At 37.1% G+C, this 20,142-nt stretch overlaps 1 protein-coding gene across 1 annotated transcript; it reads left to right on the top strand.

The window, feature by feature from the left end:
• Nucleotides 1–65: 65 nt before the first annotated feature.
• On the top strand, nucleotides 66–13,383 carry LOC108992455 (uncharacterized CRM domain-containing protein At3g25440, chloroplastic). The gene is made up of 4 exons (XM_018967008.2): nucleotides 66–207; nucleotides 6,771–7,104; nucleotides 10,657–11,058; nucleotides 12,879–13,383. Exons 1-4 carry the CDS (start codon nucleotides 125–127, stop codon nucleotides 13,359–13,361), a joined length of 1,302 nt encoding a protein of 433 aa, XP_018822553.1. The 5' UTR covers nucleotides 66–124; the 3' UTR covers nucleotides 13,362–13,383.
• The last annotated feature ends 6,759 nt before the right edge of the window (nucleotides 13,384–20,142 follow it).

The raw sequence follows: 20,142 nt of genomic DNA, 5'->3' as shown, positions 1-20,142 counted from the left end.
GGTTCTACACTCGTAGGATTATTTCTCTCGGACGAAATAACCCACCCGCCCGCTCCCCGACGGGTTGAAGTTGAACCCCTTTTTTTCTAACCTGTAAAATGCTCTCTCCTTCTCTGCCTGTGGTATGGCAAAGGCGTTGTTTCGTAGTCTACGTAGAGCTTCTTCGCTCCTCGTACTCTCAACTCCTTCTAACTCGCTTTCTTTCAGGTACTCTTCCATTTATCTCCTTTGCTCGTGTCGTTTTGGCTACTTTTTAACCTAACCCCCTGGAATGAAGTCTCGAATTTTTTATCCCTGTACCCCATTGAACCCTTTGATGGGCTTTCTGTTTTGGAAGATTTATTCGGAGATTTTGGGAGATTTGACCTTTAAGATGGAGAAATGGTGGGCATATATTGAAGCAAGAGAGATAGTGGAAGACAAGCCTTCAGTCCCGTTCCTTCCATACGGACATTCAAAAATTCTAAACATAACCTTCACATTCTTGCACACCACTTAAAACTATGTAATTTTACCCTTTTATCTTTCATAAAATATACAGATAAAAAAGTAAAATCACTTGGTGTTGAGGCTTATGTATAGCAGGAGACATTATGTTATTCACTATTTTCTCACTTTTCTAACTGAATCACTGCTGGGTCGATTTTTCAGACCGAAGAATCAATTTTATCTCCATCCAATCTCTTTTTTTTTTTGATCAGTAAAAAGTGAATTTTCATTAATATGAATGAAGATAGGCAAGGCCTATGTACACAGGGAGTATACAATAGAAAACACCTAAATACATTCTTCAAAAACTAAATTTGAGCTAGGAACTCATGTACACTGTTTCCATTAAGAACAATGGCTGAAAACCATAATAGTAAAGTGTGTAGAAAAAAATTCTGAAGCTCCTCCATCGATCGCTCCCTATCTTCAAAGCAGCGTGCATTCCTTTCCAACCAAATACACCACATAATGCACAGCGGGATCATCTTCCAAGCTGCAGCTACTTGTGTACCGCCTTTTAGACCCTTCCAACAAGCAAGCAAGTCCACCACCTTAGCCGGCATAACCCATGCGACATCTACCCTACGAAATATTCCATTCCACAACTCTCTCGTCACCTCACAATGCAATAATAGATGGTCCACTGATTCTCCATTTTTTTTGCACAAATAACACCAGTCCGTTACTATGAGTCCCCTCTTTCTTAAATTATCCGTGGTTAGAATTTTCCCAAGTGCCGCAGTCCACACAAAAAAAGCCACTTTGGAAGGTACGCGTGACTTCCAAATACTTTTCCACGGAAAATATTCATTACCTTGTGATACCAGAATTTTATAGTATGTCTTGACTGAGAACTTCTTACTGTCTTTGCCCCTCCATTGTAGCCTATCATCTTGTGTCGTTAATCTTTCTGAGGAATATATCATGCTAAAAAATTCTGAAACAATAGACAGCTCCCAATCATGATTAGCCCGAGTGAATAAAATGTTCCACTGAAAAGAGTCTTGGGCAATCACACATAGATCTGCTATAGAAGCCTCCCTATTAATCGCAATATTGTATAGAGCTGGAAAGGCTCTCTCCAAAGAACGCTCTCCACACCAAACATTCTGCCAAAACTTGATGCGAGTGCCCTAACCAACTACAAATCTAACATTATTTTCAAAGCACTGCCATCCCCCCCTTATATATCTCCATAGACCCACACCATACCCCCCCCTTACTTCATTAGTGCACCATCCCCCCCAAGCACCTCCATGTCTCGAAACTACCACTTCCTTCCATAATGACTCCCCTTCTTCTTGATACCTCCATAACCATTTTCCCAAAAGCGCTTTATTGAAAGTTCTCAAATTGCGCACACCTAAACCACCACCCGAAACTGGAGAGCAAACTTTGTGCCAACTAGCAAGATGGAATTTAGTTTCTTCCCCCAGACCACCCCACAAGAACTCCCGGAATAATTTCTCGATACGATGCGCCACCCCTACCGGCAACGGGAATAATGATAAGAAATAAGTTGGTAGATTGGATAAAGTGCTATTGATCAAAGTGAGCCGCCCTCCCTTCGATAAATACAACCGTTTCCACCCTGCCAATCGTTTCTCTATTCTCTCAATAACCCCTTCCCATATACCTCTAGCTTTGAAAGTGGCACCCAAAGGAAGGTCCAAATATTTCATTGGCAAAGAACCCACTACGCATCCCAACGTTTCTGCTAGTGTATTGATATGAGGCACCACTCCTACCGCCACCATCTCGGATTTGCCCAAATTGACCTTTAGACCCGTCACCGCCTCGAAGCACAACAAGAGTGCCCTTAAGGCTTGTATTTGATCCACCTCCGCTTCACACAAGAGAAGTGTATCATCTGCAAATAAAAGGTGTGATATCATGACAGAGCCAAAAGTACCATTGCCTGCCACAAAACCCGCTATATAGCCTCCTTCAACAGCTGCCTTCACCATCCGGCCTAGTGCCTCCATAACAATAACGAAAAGAAATGGAGACAATGGATCCCCTTGCCTCAGACCACGTGAACTACGAAAGAAACCCACCGGATTACCATTAACAAGCACTGAGAAACGCACAGTAGTTATGCAATATCGTATCCATGAGATCCACTTGTTACCGAAACCACATCTCCCAAGTAGGTAAAGGAGGAAATCCCAGTTTACATGATCATAGGCTTTTTCCATATCCAGTTTACAAAGTATACCTGATTTACCTTCCTTTAACCTCTGATCTAGACACTCATTAGCAATAAGAACTGAATCAAGTATCTGCCTCCCCCGTACAAAGGCATTTTGAGACTTTGAAATGATTTGTTCCATAACCACACTTAAACGATTAGCCAGCACCTTTGAAATAATTTTATAAATCCCACTCACTAAACTAATGGGGCGAAAATCTTCAATTTCCAGCACTCCCTGTTTCTTCGGAACAAGAGCTATGAACGTCGCATTGAAGCATTTTTCGAATTTTTGGAAAGTGTGGAATTCAGAAAATACCCGCATAACATCACATTTCACTATCTCCCAACAATGTTGAAAAAACCCCATCGAAAACCCATCCGGTCCAGGTGCTTTGTCTTTGGCCATGCTACTAATGATCTTCTGTACCTCTTCTTCTTCAAAAGGTCTTTCCAACCAACTTGCACTTTGCATGTCAATGGACTGAAATGGCAAACCATCGAGCTTTGGCCTCCAACCAGTCGGCTCTGTTAGCAGATTCTCATAGTAGTTCACAATATGATGCTCTAAATCAGTAGGAGAAGATAGAACTTGATTACCTGACTGAAGGGACTCAATAGTGTTGTTACGCCTATGAGAATTGGCCACTCTATGAAAAAACTTCGTACATTTATCCCCTTCTTTTAACCAAAGAGCCCTGGATTTTTGGCGCCACGATGTTTCCTCCATCAACAAGACCCTCTCTAATTCAGTCACCACTACCCTTTTCCGTAGAAGTGCCTCTTCCGAAGCATTTCCCCTTAACGCCTGTTCCTCCAAGACCTGAAGCTCCTCTAATAGACTAGTTTTCTGATTTTCAATATTGCCAAAAACTTCTATGTTCCATCTCCTTAAATCTTGCTTTAATGCCTTAAGTTTCCCAGCGAGAATGAAACTAGGGGTACCCGAGATCTGATAAGAAGACCACCAAGAACGAACTTTCTCAACAAAGCCATCCACTGCTAACCACATATTTTCGAACTTGAAATACTGACGACCCCTATTAATACCTCCACAATCTAACATAATTGGGAAATGGTCCGAGCAAACCCGGGCCAACCTCTTCTGATACAGCTCCGAATAGTGGGTTTCCCAAGAAGGAGAAACAAGAAACCTATCCAGTCTTGACCACCCCCTATTATTAGACCATGTGAACTCCCCCCCTGCAAGAGGGAGATCCATAAGATTCAGATCAAACATGAACTCGGAGAACTCTTCCATTGCTATTGAGTGGCCATTATTCCCTGATCGCTCGCTTGGAAAACGAATGATATTGAAATCCCCACCCATACACCACGGCACATCCCAAAGATGATATACACCCGCTAACTCCTCCCACAACCTTCTTCTTTCTCTATATCGATTAGGTCCATAAATGCCTGCAAATGCCCATTCCCACCCATCAATTACATTTCTAAATAAACAAGCCACCGAGCAAGTCCCAACACACTCTTCCATCACCTCCACAATTCTTTTATCCCACATCAAGAGCACCCCCCCAGAAGCTCCTTCCGAAGCCAAATATGACCATCCCACATAAGGACATCCCCAAATACTACGAATAAGACTTCGCTCAACATATCTTAATTTTGTTTCTTGAAGGCACACTATATCCACCTTCCACATTCTCAACAAAGTTTTGATGCGGGCGCGTTTGATGCGCTCATTAAGCCCCCTCACGTTCCAAGATAGAATTTTAGGTTTCATGGACAATGGTCATACCCCTCCCTTTCGTTCTATCCCTACTACAACTACCCTCCTTCCCTTCATAATTTATAGAACATTGTAATCTTTTAAGCTCCCTTTCTCTCTTTGTAGCCGACTTCAATCTACTCTCTTCAATGGCTATAATGAGAGCCCAAAACTGCTCTTCAAAACCTGTACAAGACACCCCAGTACATAATTGCAATTCATCCACTTTCTTGAGAACCCAATCAGGGATAATGTCAGAATTGGGGCTAGGAGGAAGCATTCTTAATGGTTCAGCCTCTCTATTATCCATGCAATCCCCTTCACAAAACCCCAACTGCATGTTAATACCTTCTATACTTGCTTCTCCATCTCTATTTGAACCGACTATATCATTAACCTTTGAATTTGATTTCTGTCCAACAAGGAGTTCTCCAACAACCATTTGAGACATAGCTGAATTCTGTAGCAATCCATCTGTAGAAATGCCGCTAGTTTCCATCGTAGAAATGCCGCTAGTTTCCATCGTAGATTTCTGTTCCAGAGAGGTCTGTATAACCCCCGTCGCTGACCCCTGTAACAGCCCACTCGTGAGGGGTGAACCCATCTCCTCCCTCGCATTAATCTCAAGCCCCAAAGGCGTCGCCATAGGTCTCTCTGCCTCTGTCGCACCTTTCTGTGCGATATCCGAAACAATTTCCTGCACCACTACCTCCGCCATAGACTCTATTACATTCGGCGAAGTTGTCTGAGGCAACTCCGAAAGCAGCTCTGTCACTGTTACGTTACTCAAATGTGTCTGAGAATCCCCCTTCGTTGACCCCTGTAACAACCCATTCGAGTGGGATGGACCCATCTCCTCCCTCACATGAATTTCAGGCCCCAGAGACAGCGTCGTAAAATCGCTAGCCTCCGTCGCACCTTTCTGTGCGATTTTCGAAACCTTTGCCTGTACCACAACCTCCGTTGTAGGGACTACCACCTTCGGCGATGTTGTCTGTGGCAACACCGAAAGCGACGGCACAGTTCCATCCCCCGATGGACCTCCAACTTCCTCTCGGGTCCGGTTGAATGTCTGCCTCCAGAAAGGGCCCGATTGTTTTTGGGTCTTGTTGGGCTGAAACCCAACTTCCCGGCCTAGTATTTTACCCTTCCCCTTACCAGCGTTTTCCTTGGCCCATTGATCTTCAATATCCCGTCCATGATCCAAGCCCAGTCTCGCTATGCCTTTAACTTCAACACACCGTTTTAGCCATCCCACCTTATTTGCTAACTCTCCCAATTGCTCCTCCATATCACTTAACGCCTTCAACACGTTTTCTTCTTTCAGCGCGACAACGTCTCTGCCAACTCCATCCCGCAACAGGTCATTACCCGCAGAAGTGACGGGACCTTTCTTCACCAAACCCATTTTCTCTGCATAGTTTACGTCTCGAAACTTCTCCACTTCTCTGCTCCCCCGCAAAACATCACTGTATGAGCGCAAGTTTGAATTCTACACAGTTGTGATTGGTGGTAACTGAACCCCACCACCACTTCCAGCTTCCTTCAGCTCCATCACTAATTTTCTCCATCCAACTCTATCCTTATCCCCTGGTATGAAGACACAGTTTCGACGACCCCCTCCACAATACTCCACCAGCGCCATGTATTCTCCCCGCGAGTTGGAACACCGTTGCGCAATGTAGTCCCTGTCTCCATCCCTATATGCAGAGTAAAAGCCCTTACCCTCCTTCTTCAAGCACACCTCCAATGCATTAAAAAACCAGCGTACTGTTCCCAGACTTAAGTTCAACTTTTTTATCCCTTTCCACCCCTTCTCTGTAAGAATCACGTACCTGCCATTCCTATCCACCTCGAAAAGTTTTGATTCAATATTGAAAAACATCTCATACTAGGATTAAAATCCCTTAAAGGCAAAGAAACCTCCTCTTCTAAACTAGATCCCACGATCAAACTCCCACAAACGCCATTAAAGGCAAATTATCTAAAATCTACACCAGACTACATGCTAATCACCACTGTAACTGCATGTTAATCACACCAGAAAATACCAACACAGCAGCAAAACACAAGAAAACCAAGAAAAGAGAATATTGTACGGAGAGAAAACCAGGAGAGAAAATCAAAAGGTGTTCCAGAATCATCCAATCTCTTAACCCCACTCATCTAATCGAACACATTAATGGATTATTCACAATTTTGTATGTGTAACATTTTGTTTTTATTAGTAAGTTGGTGAGGACATATCAAAACACTAACTAATAAGGGAACTAAAAGGGAATGGAAGACTTACAGAAAATCCTCTTTCCTTCATACATTATATACTGACCCTTTTCTGCTCATTTGTATATATGCCAGGTCAAACTTCCAAGCCCAGGAATCAATTTTTAATATAACCAAGCACTTTTTTCCACTCAACCAGCCAAGCCCCTTGTGGACTTGCAGAAACTTAAGCCATGGTTCGGTGAGCCTCATTATATCAGAAGGAAAGCCTAAGTTCGAAACACATAAGGTGGATCCTCCAAAGAAGCACAAATGGACGACAAAGAAGAGGCTAAAGATGAAGAGGATGAAAGAGAAGCATAAGAGAAAAATGGCTAATAAGAGAGACCCACGTAGTCTTGGCATCAAGGGGAAGAGGAAGCGGAAGTTTGAGAATGCCGAAGAGAGAATTAAGTACAAGCTTGAAAAGGTGATATCATGATTATGACACTCTTTGGTGCAAAAACCTTCTTTGATTACTTTTGGTTTATTTGCATATGCTGTTTGTTGATATTGGGGCCTGAATGTATGCTTGTATAACATTGTAATTTCAATAAGGTTGAATTTCAACTTATAGAAAAAGATAAGTATGATTCGTTTGGCAGGAATGATCCTTTCTTTTCCTGAATTTTTTTTCATACGAGTTCGTGCGTTTAGCTTATATCTTTATCATGGCTTTGGGGAGAAAGTGATAATGTTGTTTACTTCATGCTCTACCATGGAAGAAATAAAATCGAAGAACTTTTTTGGTGACACTTTTTTGGGGTGTCTCAAAAGTGACTTGCTGGATTTTGCTTAGATCATTTTCCTATGCTTCTGGATTGTGGGGATATTCAAGGTGGTAAAAGAGATTTCAAGTTTCAGAATATGTGGTTATAATCAAAGGGCTTTTTGGAAAAAGTAAGGCAGTGGTGGGATTTCTACTGTTTCCTGGTTCTCCAAGTTTTATTTTAGCGCATAAACTCAGAGCTTTGAAATCTTATTTGCGAGGGCGGGATGAGGAGGTGATGATGTTGGACAAAACAAGAGTCTTTTGTTTGAAGAGTTATAGGGTTTGGATGGGATGAGGAAAATAGACCTTTGTATGATGGAGAGAGGTTAGGGAAGGCAATGTTTATCAGTAAGCTGGAAGGGATGATCCTCATGGAGGAGATATGTTGGAGACAAATATCAAGGGTTTTATGGCTTCAAGAGGGTGATAAATGTAAGTTCTTTCATCGAGTGGCCTATTTGAATAGATGGATTGTCTCCATCGATTCCTTTTCGGTTGATGGTATAGTCTCTTTCTACTCTGTCGTGATTAGTTCTCCCATAACTTATACACTAAACAATTTACTTGGAGGTCTAAGTTAGATGATTTTCCCTTCTCATCCCTTGAGAAGGTTGAGACCTTGGGATTTGAAAGACCTTTTAAGGAGAACAGAGTTTGGGCAGTAATGAGAACACTAGAATGGTGGGTGATAAGGCACAAGGCCAAGATGGTTAGTCGTTGGCTTCTTTCTAAGTTTGATAGGATGTAGCGAGGGGAGATGTTATGAAGGTGTTTGATGAGTTTTCACTCAAAAGTCAACTTTGAGAAGAGCCTTAATGTTGCATTCATGGCCTTATTCTTTTTTTTTTTTATAGGTAATAAGTACATTCATGGCCTTATACTAAAGAAGCTAGGGGCAATTTGATGCAAATGGCTTCCGACCTAATGGTCTAGAGTGTGGTGTTTACAATATTTTGGCCAAATTTCTTGCAAATAGACTGACTTTCCTGCTCTCAAAGATCATTTGTAGTTCCCAAAATGCTTTTGTTGAAGGAAGATAAATTCTTAACTCGATCCTCATTGCCAACGAATGTCTCTATGGTAGATTAAGATCGGAAGAGCCAAGGGTACTTGTAAATTGGACATTGAAAAAACTTGATCACATGATGAATTGTGGATTCTTGATCTATTTATTGAGAAGATGCCATTTTGGGGAGAAGTGTGTTTGAATCACTTGATGCATCTCCACATTCTGTTTTTCGATTTTGGTGAATGGTACTTACGTGGGTTACTTCCTCTTTGCTCTTTGTTATTATTATGGAGGCTTCAAGTAGGGTGATCTCTTTTACGTTGCACTTGGGCAACATGAAAGGTAGAGAGAAATGTCTAACGAACACGGGGGGACTTTCTGAAAATCTTCTCTCTTAACATCTTCTTTCATCTCCCATGCTATTCGTGATTAATGCTTATGTCCGGTGATCTTCAACACGTTTAGCACTTCTTGGTTGATATCAGGAGTTGTTAATTTTAAGGATTGGTTGCTCGAAGGTAGTCCTCAGTTAGACAAAGATATTTGAGCTTTTATATGCAGGAAGTCATTCAGTACATATAATAGAGAGAGGAAGGAAGGTGACTAGTTAGTACTAAGTAGTTCAACAATGCTCTGGGTTGTGCAGTCTCTGGAAGACCACTTTTGATTGAATGGAAATAAGGAATTTATTAGAATATCCAGCTTTGGCGGCAGTGCTTATATTGCACAACGGTTTTCAAAGGCCTGTGGTCGTTATCTGACCATAGTAGAGTACAAAGATGGTGGAAGGAGAAGTTTACTCATCTTCCCTGAAGAAGTGGAAGGCAAAGGTTGGAGAAAGATGGCTATGGAACTTAATGAGATGTGTGGGCAATGAGGGTAAAGTTGGAGGAAGAAATATAGGGGTGTTGTGATCATACAACAACCTTGTAAAACAGTCACACGCGGTGGTACTACGTCTAGGACTTATGCTGAGGTAGTCTCATGCTCTGCTCCAGCCATCAAAGGTGGTGTCGGAAGAACAGAGGAGTATCCGAGAAGAGTAGGGTTGTTGTACCAAGATGTGGAGGGCAATATTGGTTTTTCGAAGGAGAGAGAAGTTACCATTATGGAGCAATGCAAAGAGAAGAGGTCTGATGTGCTGCCAGCCAGAAGGTTTTACATAAGGGATGGTGGCTCTTTGTTCAAGGGGTGTGGTGCAGAGTAGACATCTATACAGAGCATAAAAGAGGAGCTGATAGACTTAAGGGAGAGGGTCATGGGTTTAATCCTAAGAATAAATTAGGACATGGGCCTGGGCTCAGAGGGCCAATATGTGCATAAGTCCATGGATTCATAGGTGGGCTCAAGAGCAAGTAAGGAACCGAGAAAAACATGGGCCGAGAAAGGCAAGCTGAAAGCCCATGACCTAACAGGGCTCCCAATTAGGCGATGGTGGGTCCAACAATCAGGCCTCTCCACTTTCAAAACTGGGTCATCCTCTGGAGTTGCAAAAATACCGTCGACATCAATAATACACTGGACGACGACACCACAAAACCAACCGATAGAGGAAGTTGAGTCAGTGGCCAACATCCTGGCTAATTAGGGGTGCTACCCGCCCCCTACGGGGCGGGGGCACCCCTTCCTTGCACCTCGCCTCGCATGGGGCGGGGGGTGGGGTTTTCACCCCCGCCCCCGGGATGCCGCCCCGCCTCTTTTCACTTAAAAATAAATACTACATTTATTTTATTTAAAAATTATTTATAAGTGCAAAAGTAATTAAAAATACATTTTTAAATCCAAATTATAAATTTAAATTTTTTAAATATGACTATAATTTAAAAACTATATAATTTTTAAATTTGCTAGTACATATTTTGTATAAATTGTAGTGTATTAATTTTTAAACTATGTAGTTTTTAAATTTGCCAATGCATATTTTGTAAACAAGTCTAACAAATTGTAATATATATTTATATATATACAATTTGTAAAATATAAATATATATTTATGTTTATATATATGTATATAATATATATATATATATATATAAATGGGGGCGGGGGCGGGGGGCCCCGCCCCCGCATGAAACCTGGGCAAAAGAGGTGAGGAGCGGTTTCGAGTATATGAATTGATTCTCAATTTTCTTGTATGTTGTTAAAGCCTTATTCTTTCCATTGATTTTAATGTTACATTTGTGTGATTCTTTTCACTTCAGGCCAAAATTAAGGAGGCTTTGCTGATTGAAAGACTGAAGCGGTATGAAGTTCCTAAAGTTCAGGGTCCTGAAGTAAAATCCCATGAACTGACCGGTGAGGAGCGGTTTTATTTAAAAAAAATGGCCCAAAAGAGGTCTAATTATGCACCGGTTGGCAGAAGAGGAATATTTGGTGGAGTAATTCTTAATATGCATATGCATTGGAAGAAACATGAAACTGTTGAGGTCATTTGCAAGCCTTGTAAACCTGGGCAAGTACAAGAGTACGCACAAGAAATTGCTAGATTGAGTGGTGGGATCCCGATACAGATTATTGGAGATAACACTATAATATTTTATCGAGGAAAGGACTACGTGCAGCCACAAGTTATGTCACCTATAGATACTTTATCCAAGAAAAGGGTGTGTTTTCCAACCTTCAACCTTTTCAGCTGTTTTATTTCTTTATCTTAAAGTATATACTGCAGGACGATTTTTGTTTGATCTTCCTCGTCATACAAGTATCTTACAAACAATTTGGGTTTAATGTTATAAATTATGTTCTGACATAAGCCCCATGGGTGGCTCAAGTGGTAAGAGTCTTGGTCTTGGTGGTATGGTCCCTCCAAGTCTAAGACCTCATTTGGTTACGCAGTTCAGATGAGATGAGATGAGATGTTTTGTTGAAAGTTGAATAAAATATTGTTAGAATATTATTTTTCTTTTGAGATTTGAAAAAGTTGAATTGTTTATTATATTTTGTGTGGGAGTTTGGAAAAGTTGTAATGATGAAATAAGATGAGATGAGATAGTTTTGTGTATCCAAACCGGGCATAAGGCTTGAACCCTTGGGTGCAAACAATTTCTGGGGGTCATCGGGCTGCATGAATTTTCCCTTCAATTCCCGAGGTGATTTGGATGAAACTCCTTGCCGAGGGTGTCAATTTTGTGAGAATGGCTGGATAATTGGCCTTGTGATTTCTGTTTATTATATAAACTGTACAAAGAATTCTATACATGGAAAGAAATAAGTATATGCTGCTAAGCTATAAAGGGTTCATGATTAAAACTCTCTTTGATACCTATGCTTTTGTGTAAAAAGGGCATGGTGTGCCGCCCGCCAAAATATCTCTTAAGAAGTCAATCATCTTCTCTTTTTCCAGTTCTGTAACAGTTATTGATGCCCCCCCCCCCAAAAAAAAAAAAAAAGAACAAGTACATAGAAAAGAAAAGTGGAAGACAAAACTTAAGTTTTCACACGGGCTGAAGCCTGAATCAATCCTGTTGATAAAACTAGTTGTACAGTTTTGGTCCCCTCAAGCCAAAATCTGCCCAGTGGTGTGAATGAGGGTGCTGACCCTTTTGGTTTGTGTTTTATCTTCCAACTTCCAACTTCCTAATTATACATAGAATATTCTCAACCATGAAGTTGTCTGACCCTTTCGTGCTAGATGGGCATACTTAGGTCTTCTTCCACATTATGGAATTGCAGCCCTTTCACTACTTAAACTTTAGTATTATATGATAGTGTTACCCTGCCAGAAGACATTCTCATGACCCTTTTTCAATCTTTGCAGTTCTTTAGCTTAGTTGAGTTTTGATGGGCACTGACATGCAATATGAGCTCTTTAAAATCTTAGATCAATGGAACCTCAGGCTGAGCTCTTTAAAATCTAATAATCTGATTTACAAGGAAAGAAATCTGCCAAAATTAAATCAAAATGGGCAGGCTGATTCTTTAGGCTTCTGAGAAAGTGAGAATGCCACTTATGAGTCATCTACACTGTTGTGCAAGTTCATTTTTCCGTGGTAAGTGATTGATCTAAGCTATAAAGGGTTCCTAGCAATGGACACTTTCAGGGTCAGTAAGTCAGGCCTTGTCCTCAAATTTGTTCCTGGTACAAGACGATGTCCAAAACTCATCCAGATGCTTTTCCAAATAGACCCAGTGCCCTATGTCCTGCAAGAACTTATGACTTGAAGGTGGAAGCTAGTTAAGCTTTTCACTTTTGGGTTGAATACTGATTTTCATTCTCCCTGGCTGTTATTCTTCCTACATCGTATTGACGGAAACAATTAGCTACAATAAATCAAGAGATACAGGCTCTACCTCACCTTTTGTTTGTGGTTAATTGCTCCTCTACTTGTATTTCTTTCTTGTTAACAGTTTGTTTAGTGAAATGCTTTTATGAATACTGTAAAAGTTATGGCTGATGATGAAGTCTCTTTTCTCCTGTTTGCAGGCACTGGAAAAGTCCAAGTATGAGCAATCACTTGAATCGGTACGACGCTTCATTGCTATTGCTGAGAAGGAATTAGAACTCTATTACAGGCATATTGCACTCTATGGTGACCCAAATGATAGGAATCCCATTTCCATCTTGGACAGTCCAAGAAAAGACTTCCAGGAATCAGGGAAACTTGGAAAGGAAAGCCTCGATCCAGCTAGTGATTGCTTTCGTGCAGATCTTTCAGAATCAGAAGCAGATTCCCCAGAAGTATCAGAAACTGAAGATGATTTTGAATATGATGACTTATCCACAAGTGAATCAGATTCCGAAGATGACAGCATATTTGGTTCCAATGATGAAGACAGAGAACTAAGATCTCCAGCCAAGGAAGAGAACTACCTCACAATTTTGGGTTTTCCATCAATGTTTGAAAGTAAGTATGATTCTGGCAATCCAGATTTTGCAAAAGAACATGTTGTAGCCGTGAAAAGTTAATCTATATTTCACGTTCTTCTCTCTTATCATCAATTATGGAAACCGAGACACCCTTGGCTGCTTTGTGCATAATTTTCATTTTTTGGGAAAAATAAAGAAACTCCATAAAACATTTTCTTTCCATGTGTCCAATGAACTTGCGTTGTAGTGGCACGAATGAAGAATAGAATCTGGTCCCTTTTTCACCACATCAAACTTCAGAACTTGTTCAGCAAATTAGCATCTACATGTTTATTGCATGGTAAGGGAATTTGCTTATTAGTTTTCTTAACAACAAACCCAGGAAGTCACATCTTCCCCAACCCCCTCCTCGCTTACCAAAGGTAGGAAGAATGTCCCTCCTATCTCGACGATAAACAACGTTATCGATTCCTATCATGCCTTTATTCTCTCTCTCTCTCTCTCTCTCTCTATATATATATATATATGTTCCGTTTAATTTGTGGTGGCAATCTGACCACCCTAAAAAAAATTGCATACCTTTAAACTCGACGACTTGCATGAGAACCATGGGCCATGTTTGGTTTATCAATTTTTTAGATGCCTTTTTATTATAAGCGTAGATATAAAACAAATTGAATTAGTAATATTTTGTGAGAATTTTCCTTTGTGAAATACGTTTTGTACGATCCCTACAAAAGTCCAAATGGGAACTTTTTTCAGTTTTCAAGTGACATATGAGTAATGTTAGATACAATAATTTTAGGATAATGCCTCATTTGTAAGTTTAATTAAATCGAGATCAATTTAATTCAATCTAATTTTAAGTTGAATTTAACATCCAAGCACCTAACTCTCAAATCACTAAATTTATCTCAACTCAAAATCTCTTTATATGTGGGATCTCCAACTTTTTTCAACTCAACATTTTTTTACACGCGAGACCCACAATCTTTTTTAATTTATCGTAAATACGTCTAAACTCATCTTAACATTCAAACACATCTTAAGTGGGTTCCACAAAATTCATTTCATCATCTCAACTCACTATTATTCATAAAGAATTTAATTAATCTCAACTCGCATATTCTCTTTAAAAAAAATGGATAAATTAATGACTCATATGAAAAAATAAATAAATTATTTTTTAATAATAGACCTTACTTGTTTTCAAAATAAGTGTGAGGAACTTTCACATTCTATAATTGTAAATATTGTTTCTCAAAATGGTATATGCCCATTCAATTCTATATTAAAAAATTTTAACCTAAATTTCATTACATGACTCATTTTCAAAATTCATTGCAATGTATGCATATTTAATTATTAAGAAAATTCAAAATATGTATAAATTATGATTTATTATTAGGTACTCTCGGAATATAGATAAATCAATACCTCTCACTCTAACACAAGAATATTATTAATCTTATTACTTGTTTAACCACCAATTTTTAATAATATGTATTTCGCAATTCATATGTAAAATTAAAATTATTTTGTGTTCGTGCTTCGAGATTGCTTAATAGCTATACTTGAATTATGTCATATTTAATATAAGAGAAAATATATTTATAATTGTGAATTATACAACCGTTGCGTAATCGTTTTGAAAGAAATGAATAAAACACGGGACTCATATGAAAAAAAAAAATTTAATAATGGATCTCACTTTTTTTTAAGGCGATTGTACATCATTTATGCACTTCACAATTGTATGTAAAATTACTCTTAATATAAATTATGAGATTTTATTAAGAAATGTCTAAGCGGTATACACATGTGACACGTATTAGATATAATGTTAACTTAATACCCGCGAAACACTTATTATAATGTTTTTTTATGAATAATGGTAGATACAATTATGAAATGCTCAAGTGCTGTATAATTGTTTTGAAAAGAGTGAGATCAACTAGTAAAAAATTAATTTTTTTCATGTGTATCTCGTATTTATTCATTTTTTTTCAAAAGAATTACACGGCGTTTGTGCACTCCACTACTATATCTAGAAAATAATTAGTAATCAATAAAAACTGCAAAAATTATATTAAAGTTTGGTAACAAAATATATGCACTTTCCAACTGATACATAATAGATGTGATGTGAACTAATTACTCATGCATGCTAGATGTGACATGAACTTGTTGTCGATAATTATTGTTATAGTTCTTGAGGATTAAAATAGGGAATTTGTTCATAAGTTATTTTCAATTAAAGCATTGTATTTTGTTATAGCACCAACCCGAGATGATGTGAAGGTCCCAAGCCTTTAACTTCCCTTCGAAGGTACCCCACCCTACCAACCAAGTGGTACGTACCATCAATTAGCTGGTCCTTATTGTATATACTCACCTAATTTTGTTAAGAATAATATTAGATATAGTCATACAGTACGATCATGTATTTTTTTTTTAAATGGATTTTACTATTAAAAATATCATGTAAGTTTCGTATTTATTTAATTTTTTTAAAAATAATTATGTGGCGCTTGCAAATTTTACGATTGTAAATATCATTTTCCTTTTATTGATGCTATGAACAAATTCTGAATAGATAAGCTCTGTATAAATCTTTTGTAAAAAAGTGAGTCTCATTAATAAAAAATAATTTATTTTTTTTACATTTTTTTAAAGTAAGATCTATTTTTTTTTATAAAGATTTATACATAATTTATCTATTTAAAATTTGTATAAATTATTTTTCTATGTATAAAATGGTAGCTATTGTTGTGGATAATGGTGGGTCATGTTTACATCAATATAGGCTATTTTAGATTATGATATTAAAGCATGCAAACACACGTAAAAATCAGCATCTCCTAAGGGGTAGAGAGAGAGAGAGAGAGAGAGTTAGGTGGTATTGGTGTGGAGTTGTTGGGAGGGAGAGATTGGATAGTTGGCTGTTACCTTAATGAAAGGTTATTAGAATTGAGATCCATTCTTTAATGGCTCAGCAGTAACTCTTTGGCCCCACAGCACCTACAGTAAGGGCTCCACCTCTAGTTTATACATCAGAATGTCATATTTGTAGGATTTGTGACTTTGCCTTGCTTGACCTTTAAAAATATTTCCAGTCGATATGACTCATACTCTTCAACTTGCTAGCTAGACATGTTGAATTTGTAGACATAGCATTGTGTTTCTCTTTCATTCTTGATTTTATCATCCATTCATTTTTAGTCATACTGAATGATGTGACATATTTCAAACAGTCTCATGTGTCAATTACATATTAACTATTATAATTAAATATGATAACATTAAAAATGAAGAATACAATTTCTCTAGCTTATTAGACCGATCGAATGATCTTATGGATGCTAATTTATAATTATTTCTAGATTTACAAATGGAGTTTCTTTCTTTACTATAATTATATATATATATTTATATTATAACACATTTGTCTTATAAATTTATAATAACTGGATTAAGACTTGAGTATTCCTGAGTTAACTTGGGTCATAACTTTGGTTTACTACTTTGAATAATCTAGGTTTTTTAAACTCGAAATCTAGGTAAATCAAATTTTACAAAATAAATAAAAAGAACTCCTATTTTTTGTTTCTAAATTTCGGTACCTTGATTGTATCCAAAAATCTAGTAACCAGGTTGAGCATAACTTATTTTTTTTAAAATAAACCTAGGTTGTGAGTACTCAGTACCTACCTTCTGTACTCGTACTTGCCCTTGGATTATGGGCAGGTGGGTGATTCGATTGTTGGCCCGGATAAAACATGGGTCGATAATCGCTTCTGAAACCCGGTTATCCGGATTCTAGATTGGGCTCTCAAAAAAAGACTTCAATGAATAGTACTAAACTAGACTCATTTTCGATATTTTCTTTATACATTTGAAAGGAATAATTTGTAAGGAAAAAAATATTTTTTATTTTTGAAGTCAAACACAAGATAATTTTTTATTAAAAAAACATCAAAACAATAAGTCATTACATAATTTTTCATTAAAAACAAAATTCAAAATCTGTATAGGACCTTCCTCCATCCACACATTCTCTTCTGAATAAGAAAGACCTAGCTTTGGAAGCTTGTGAGCTACCATATTGGCTTCTTTATAAGTGAATGTGACATCCAACTTGGTCTTCCAAAGGGCAATCTTCTTGTATCATCGATCAAGTGTCCATAATCTATCCAAATTTTCTCATTACTGTTTGTTGCTTTGACTACTATATGAGAATCACCTTAAAAAAACCACACTTGAAAGCCCCAATTTTAAGCATAATACATTGCCCTTCGCAAAGCAAGAGCTTAAGCTATGATAGGTTTCATGAGATGATTAATGTTGAGCATAGAGAGGCCAAGATGTCCCCTGCTGCATCTCTAATGATAACTCCAATTCCCACTTTCATTGACTGGAAATCCACAGCAACATCCCAATTTGCTTTCATTTCCATATCTTTAGTTTTTTTTTTTTCCAGTTGATCAAGTGTCTCTCAGTGCTTCTTAGGTGTTTGTGCTCTTGCTGATGACTCTAAGATGAGATGAATTCATCCCATCCTTATCTTGAAGCTTGAACCACCCTTCTTGGATCCTCAAACTTGTTTTCAAAGATCAAATAATTTCTTCTAAACCAAATGCTTCTCATTATATATGCCACCAACTCTACCTCCTCAGCATTAAAAAAAGATTCAATTTTTTTCCATAAATTTAAGAAATCTACTTCTGAATTGGACCACTTTTGAACTGGATTGTCAGGTTTAGCCCAAACATCAATTGTTACAGGACAACTCCAAATAGCATGACCAGTAGATTCTCTCTTTTTCACATAAATTTAAGATTCTCTTTCTCGTTTTTCACATATTTACTTTCTCTGGCTGGAAGTAAATCATGTCCAACATTCCATATAAAATGCTTCACCATTCCTTGAATTTTAGATCCTAGATCAGTTTCCAGCTAGCTTCTGTTTTAAATAAATTTGAAGACTCCCCTTTCAAAAGTCTCATTCTTATATGCTCTAGGTGATAAACACTTTTTATAGAGAATTTTTCGTTATCTGAAGGATCCCAAATCAATTTATCTTTAGCTCCCAGTCTGCTTAAGGGACTACTGCATAAAACTTCAGCCTCTTCTCTAGTAAAAATATCATTAATCAATATTTCATTCCATCTATCTGTACTTACCTCAATTAGCTCATGCACTTTTGAATCTCTATCTAAAATTTTAATAGAAGATTGCACTCGGTATGAAGTAGGAATTGGTAATCACTTATCATTCCAAATTTGAATCTTGTTACCATTTCTGACCCTCCAGATCATTCCATCTCTAACAAAATCTAAAGATGAACACAAGCTTCTCCAAATCAATGATGGCCCACAACCTAGTTTTGCATCTAATATATTACCATGCTTGAAATATTTCTCATGCATTATTTTTGCAACCATGTTAAAAACTATAACAATAATTTTTTAGGCAGGTACATGTGACCTCAAACAAATCACTTTCATATATTAAATCAATGTCAATAACCTCTTTTTTTTTTAATATAATTTTTTAAGTGGATCATACATTTCTCTCAATCAATTTTCACCTTATAAATATTTTCATTAAAAAAAAAAAAAACTAACTCTTATTATATCTTTTCCTAAAAATCCTATTACACATCAAAATTCTGATGAATATCATCGAGGATAAGGATATGGATAAAACCAAATCTCTACATCGAAATTTTAATTTATCCATTCTTTGCTAAAAATGTGGATAGATTATCAATACATTTCTTTATTGGACGATGTTACGTCCACCGCTCCCAGCTCCCGCTGGGAGCTACCGTTAGGTATTATTGATATTTTTTGTTTTATTTTTTTTACATGTATTTTTAACACTTTTAAATATTTTTTAAAAAATAAAAAATTATAATATTATTAAAAAAATACTTAATCACTAAGTAAAAAGAAAAATAAAAAATTTCAACAATAACACCGAGCGGTAAAAATCAGTGATGAGAGTATCATTTTTTTTAAAAAGTTACAGAAAAACAAGATACTACAATCATCGCTGGTAGCTTCCTGGGAGCTAATGCTAGTTATTTTGATGTGTTTTTTTTTCTTTGTTTTATATGTATTTTTTAATACTTTTAAATATATATTTTTAAATTTTTTTTTAATATTATTAAAAAATACTTCAAAAAAAAAATTGAGAGTGATAGATCCCAACAAAAGCTGGGAGCGGTGGAACAAACATTATTCTTCTTTATTTTACACTCAAATGTGCACAACACAACCACCAAAATAATTGTCACGCCCAAGTTTGGAATGCCTTTTTAGCAACATTTGACCCACAAGTTGGCCATTCCAACCCCACGTACCATAACTGAAAAAACACTCTCTTTTTTGTAATTATTTTGGCCAATTAGATTATTCAATTAAAAGAGAAACAAATCGGATTGATTCTGTTTAATTTTGCTAAATAAACATTAATTATAGTAAATAAATAATCAGATCTCGTCCATGCACATTTTAACACAGCATATTTTTCATTGGATTCGAGAGAATCAACATTAAATTCTTTCACATCATCTGAAAAATTAGTGTCGAGCTCTTGAAGTTGTGTTTTGTCTGGGATTTATAAAATATAAAATTAAAATAATGCAATTATTTATCAAATTAAAATATAAGATTGGTTTAGGATATAAAATTTTTAAACAGTGCAATTATTTATCATTTTAATGGTTATTCTTTCATCATTTATTGACGTTGTCTTAGGTCCGATTTGGATATAAAAAATATTTCATCTCATCTCATAATTATAATTTTTTAAAATTTTTATATAAAATATAATAAATAATTTAATTTTTTTAAATTTTAAAATAATAATAAATA

Source organism: Juglans regia, chromosome 12, assembly GCF_001411555.2.
Source record: "Juglans regia cultivar Chandler chromosome 12, Walnut 2.0, whole genome shotgun sequence".
In the NCBI taxonomy this organism is placed as follows: domain Eukaryota; kingdom Viridiplantae; phylum Streptophyta; class Magnoliopsida; order Fagales; family Juglandaceae; genus Juglans; species Juglans regia.
This window is presented reverse-complemented; position numbering and strand designations above follow the sequence as displayed.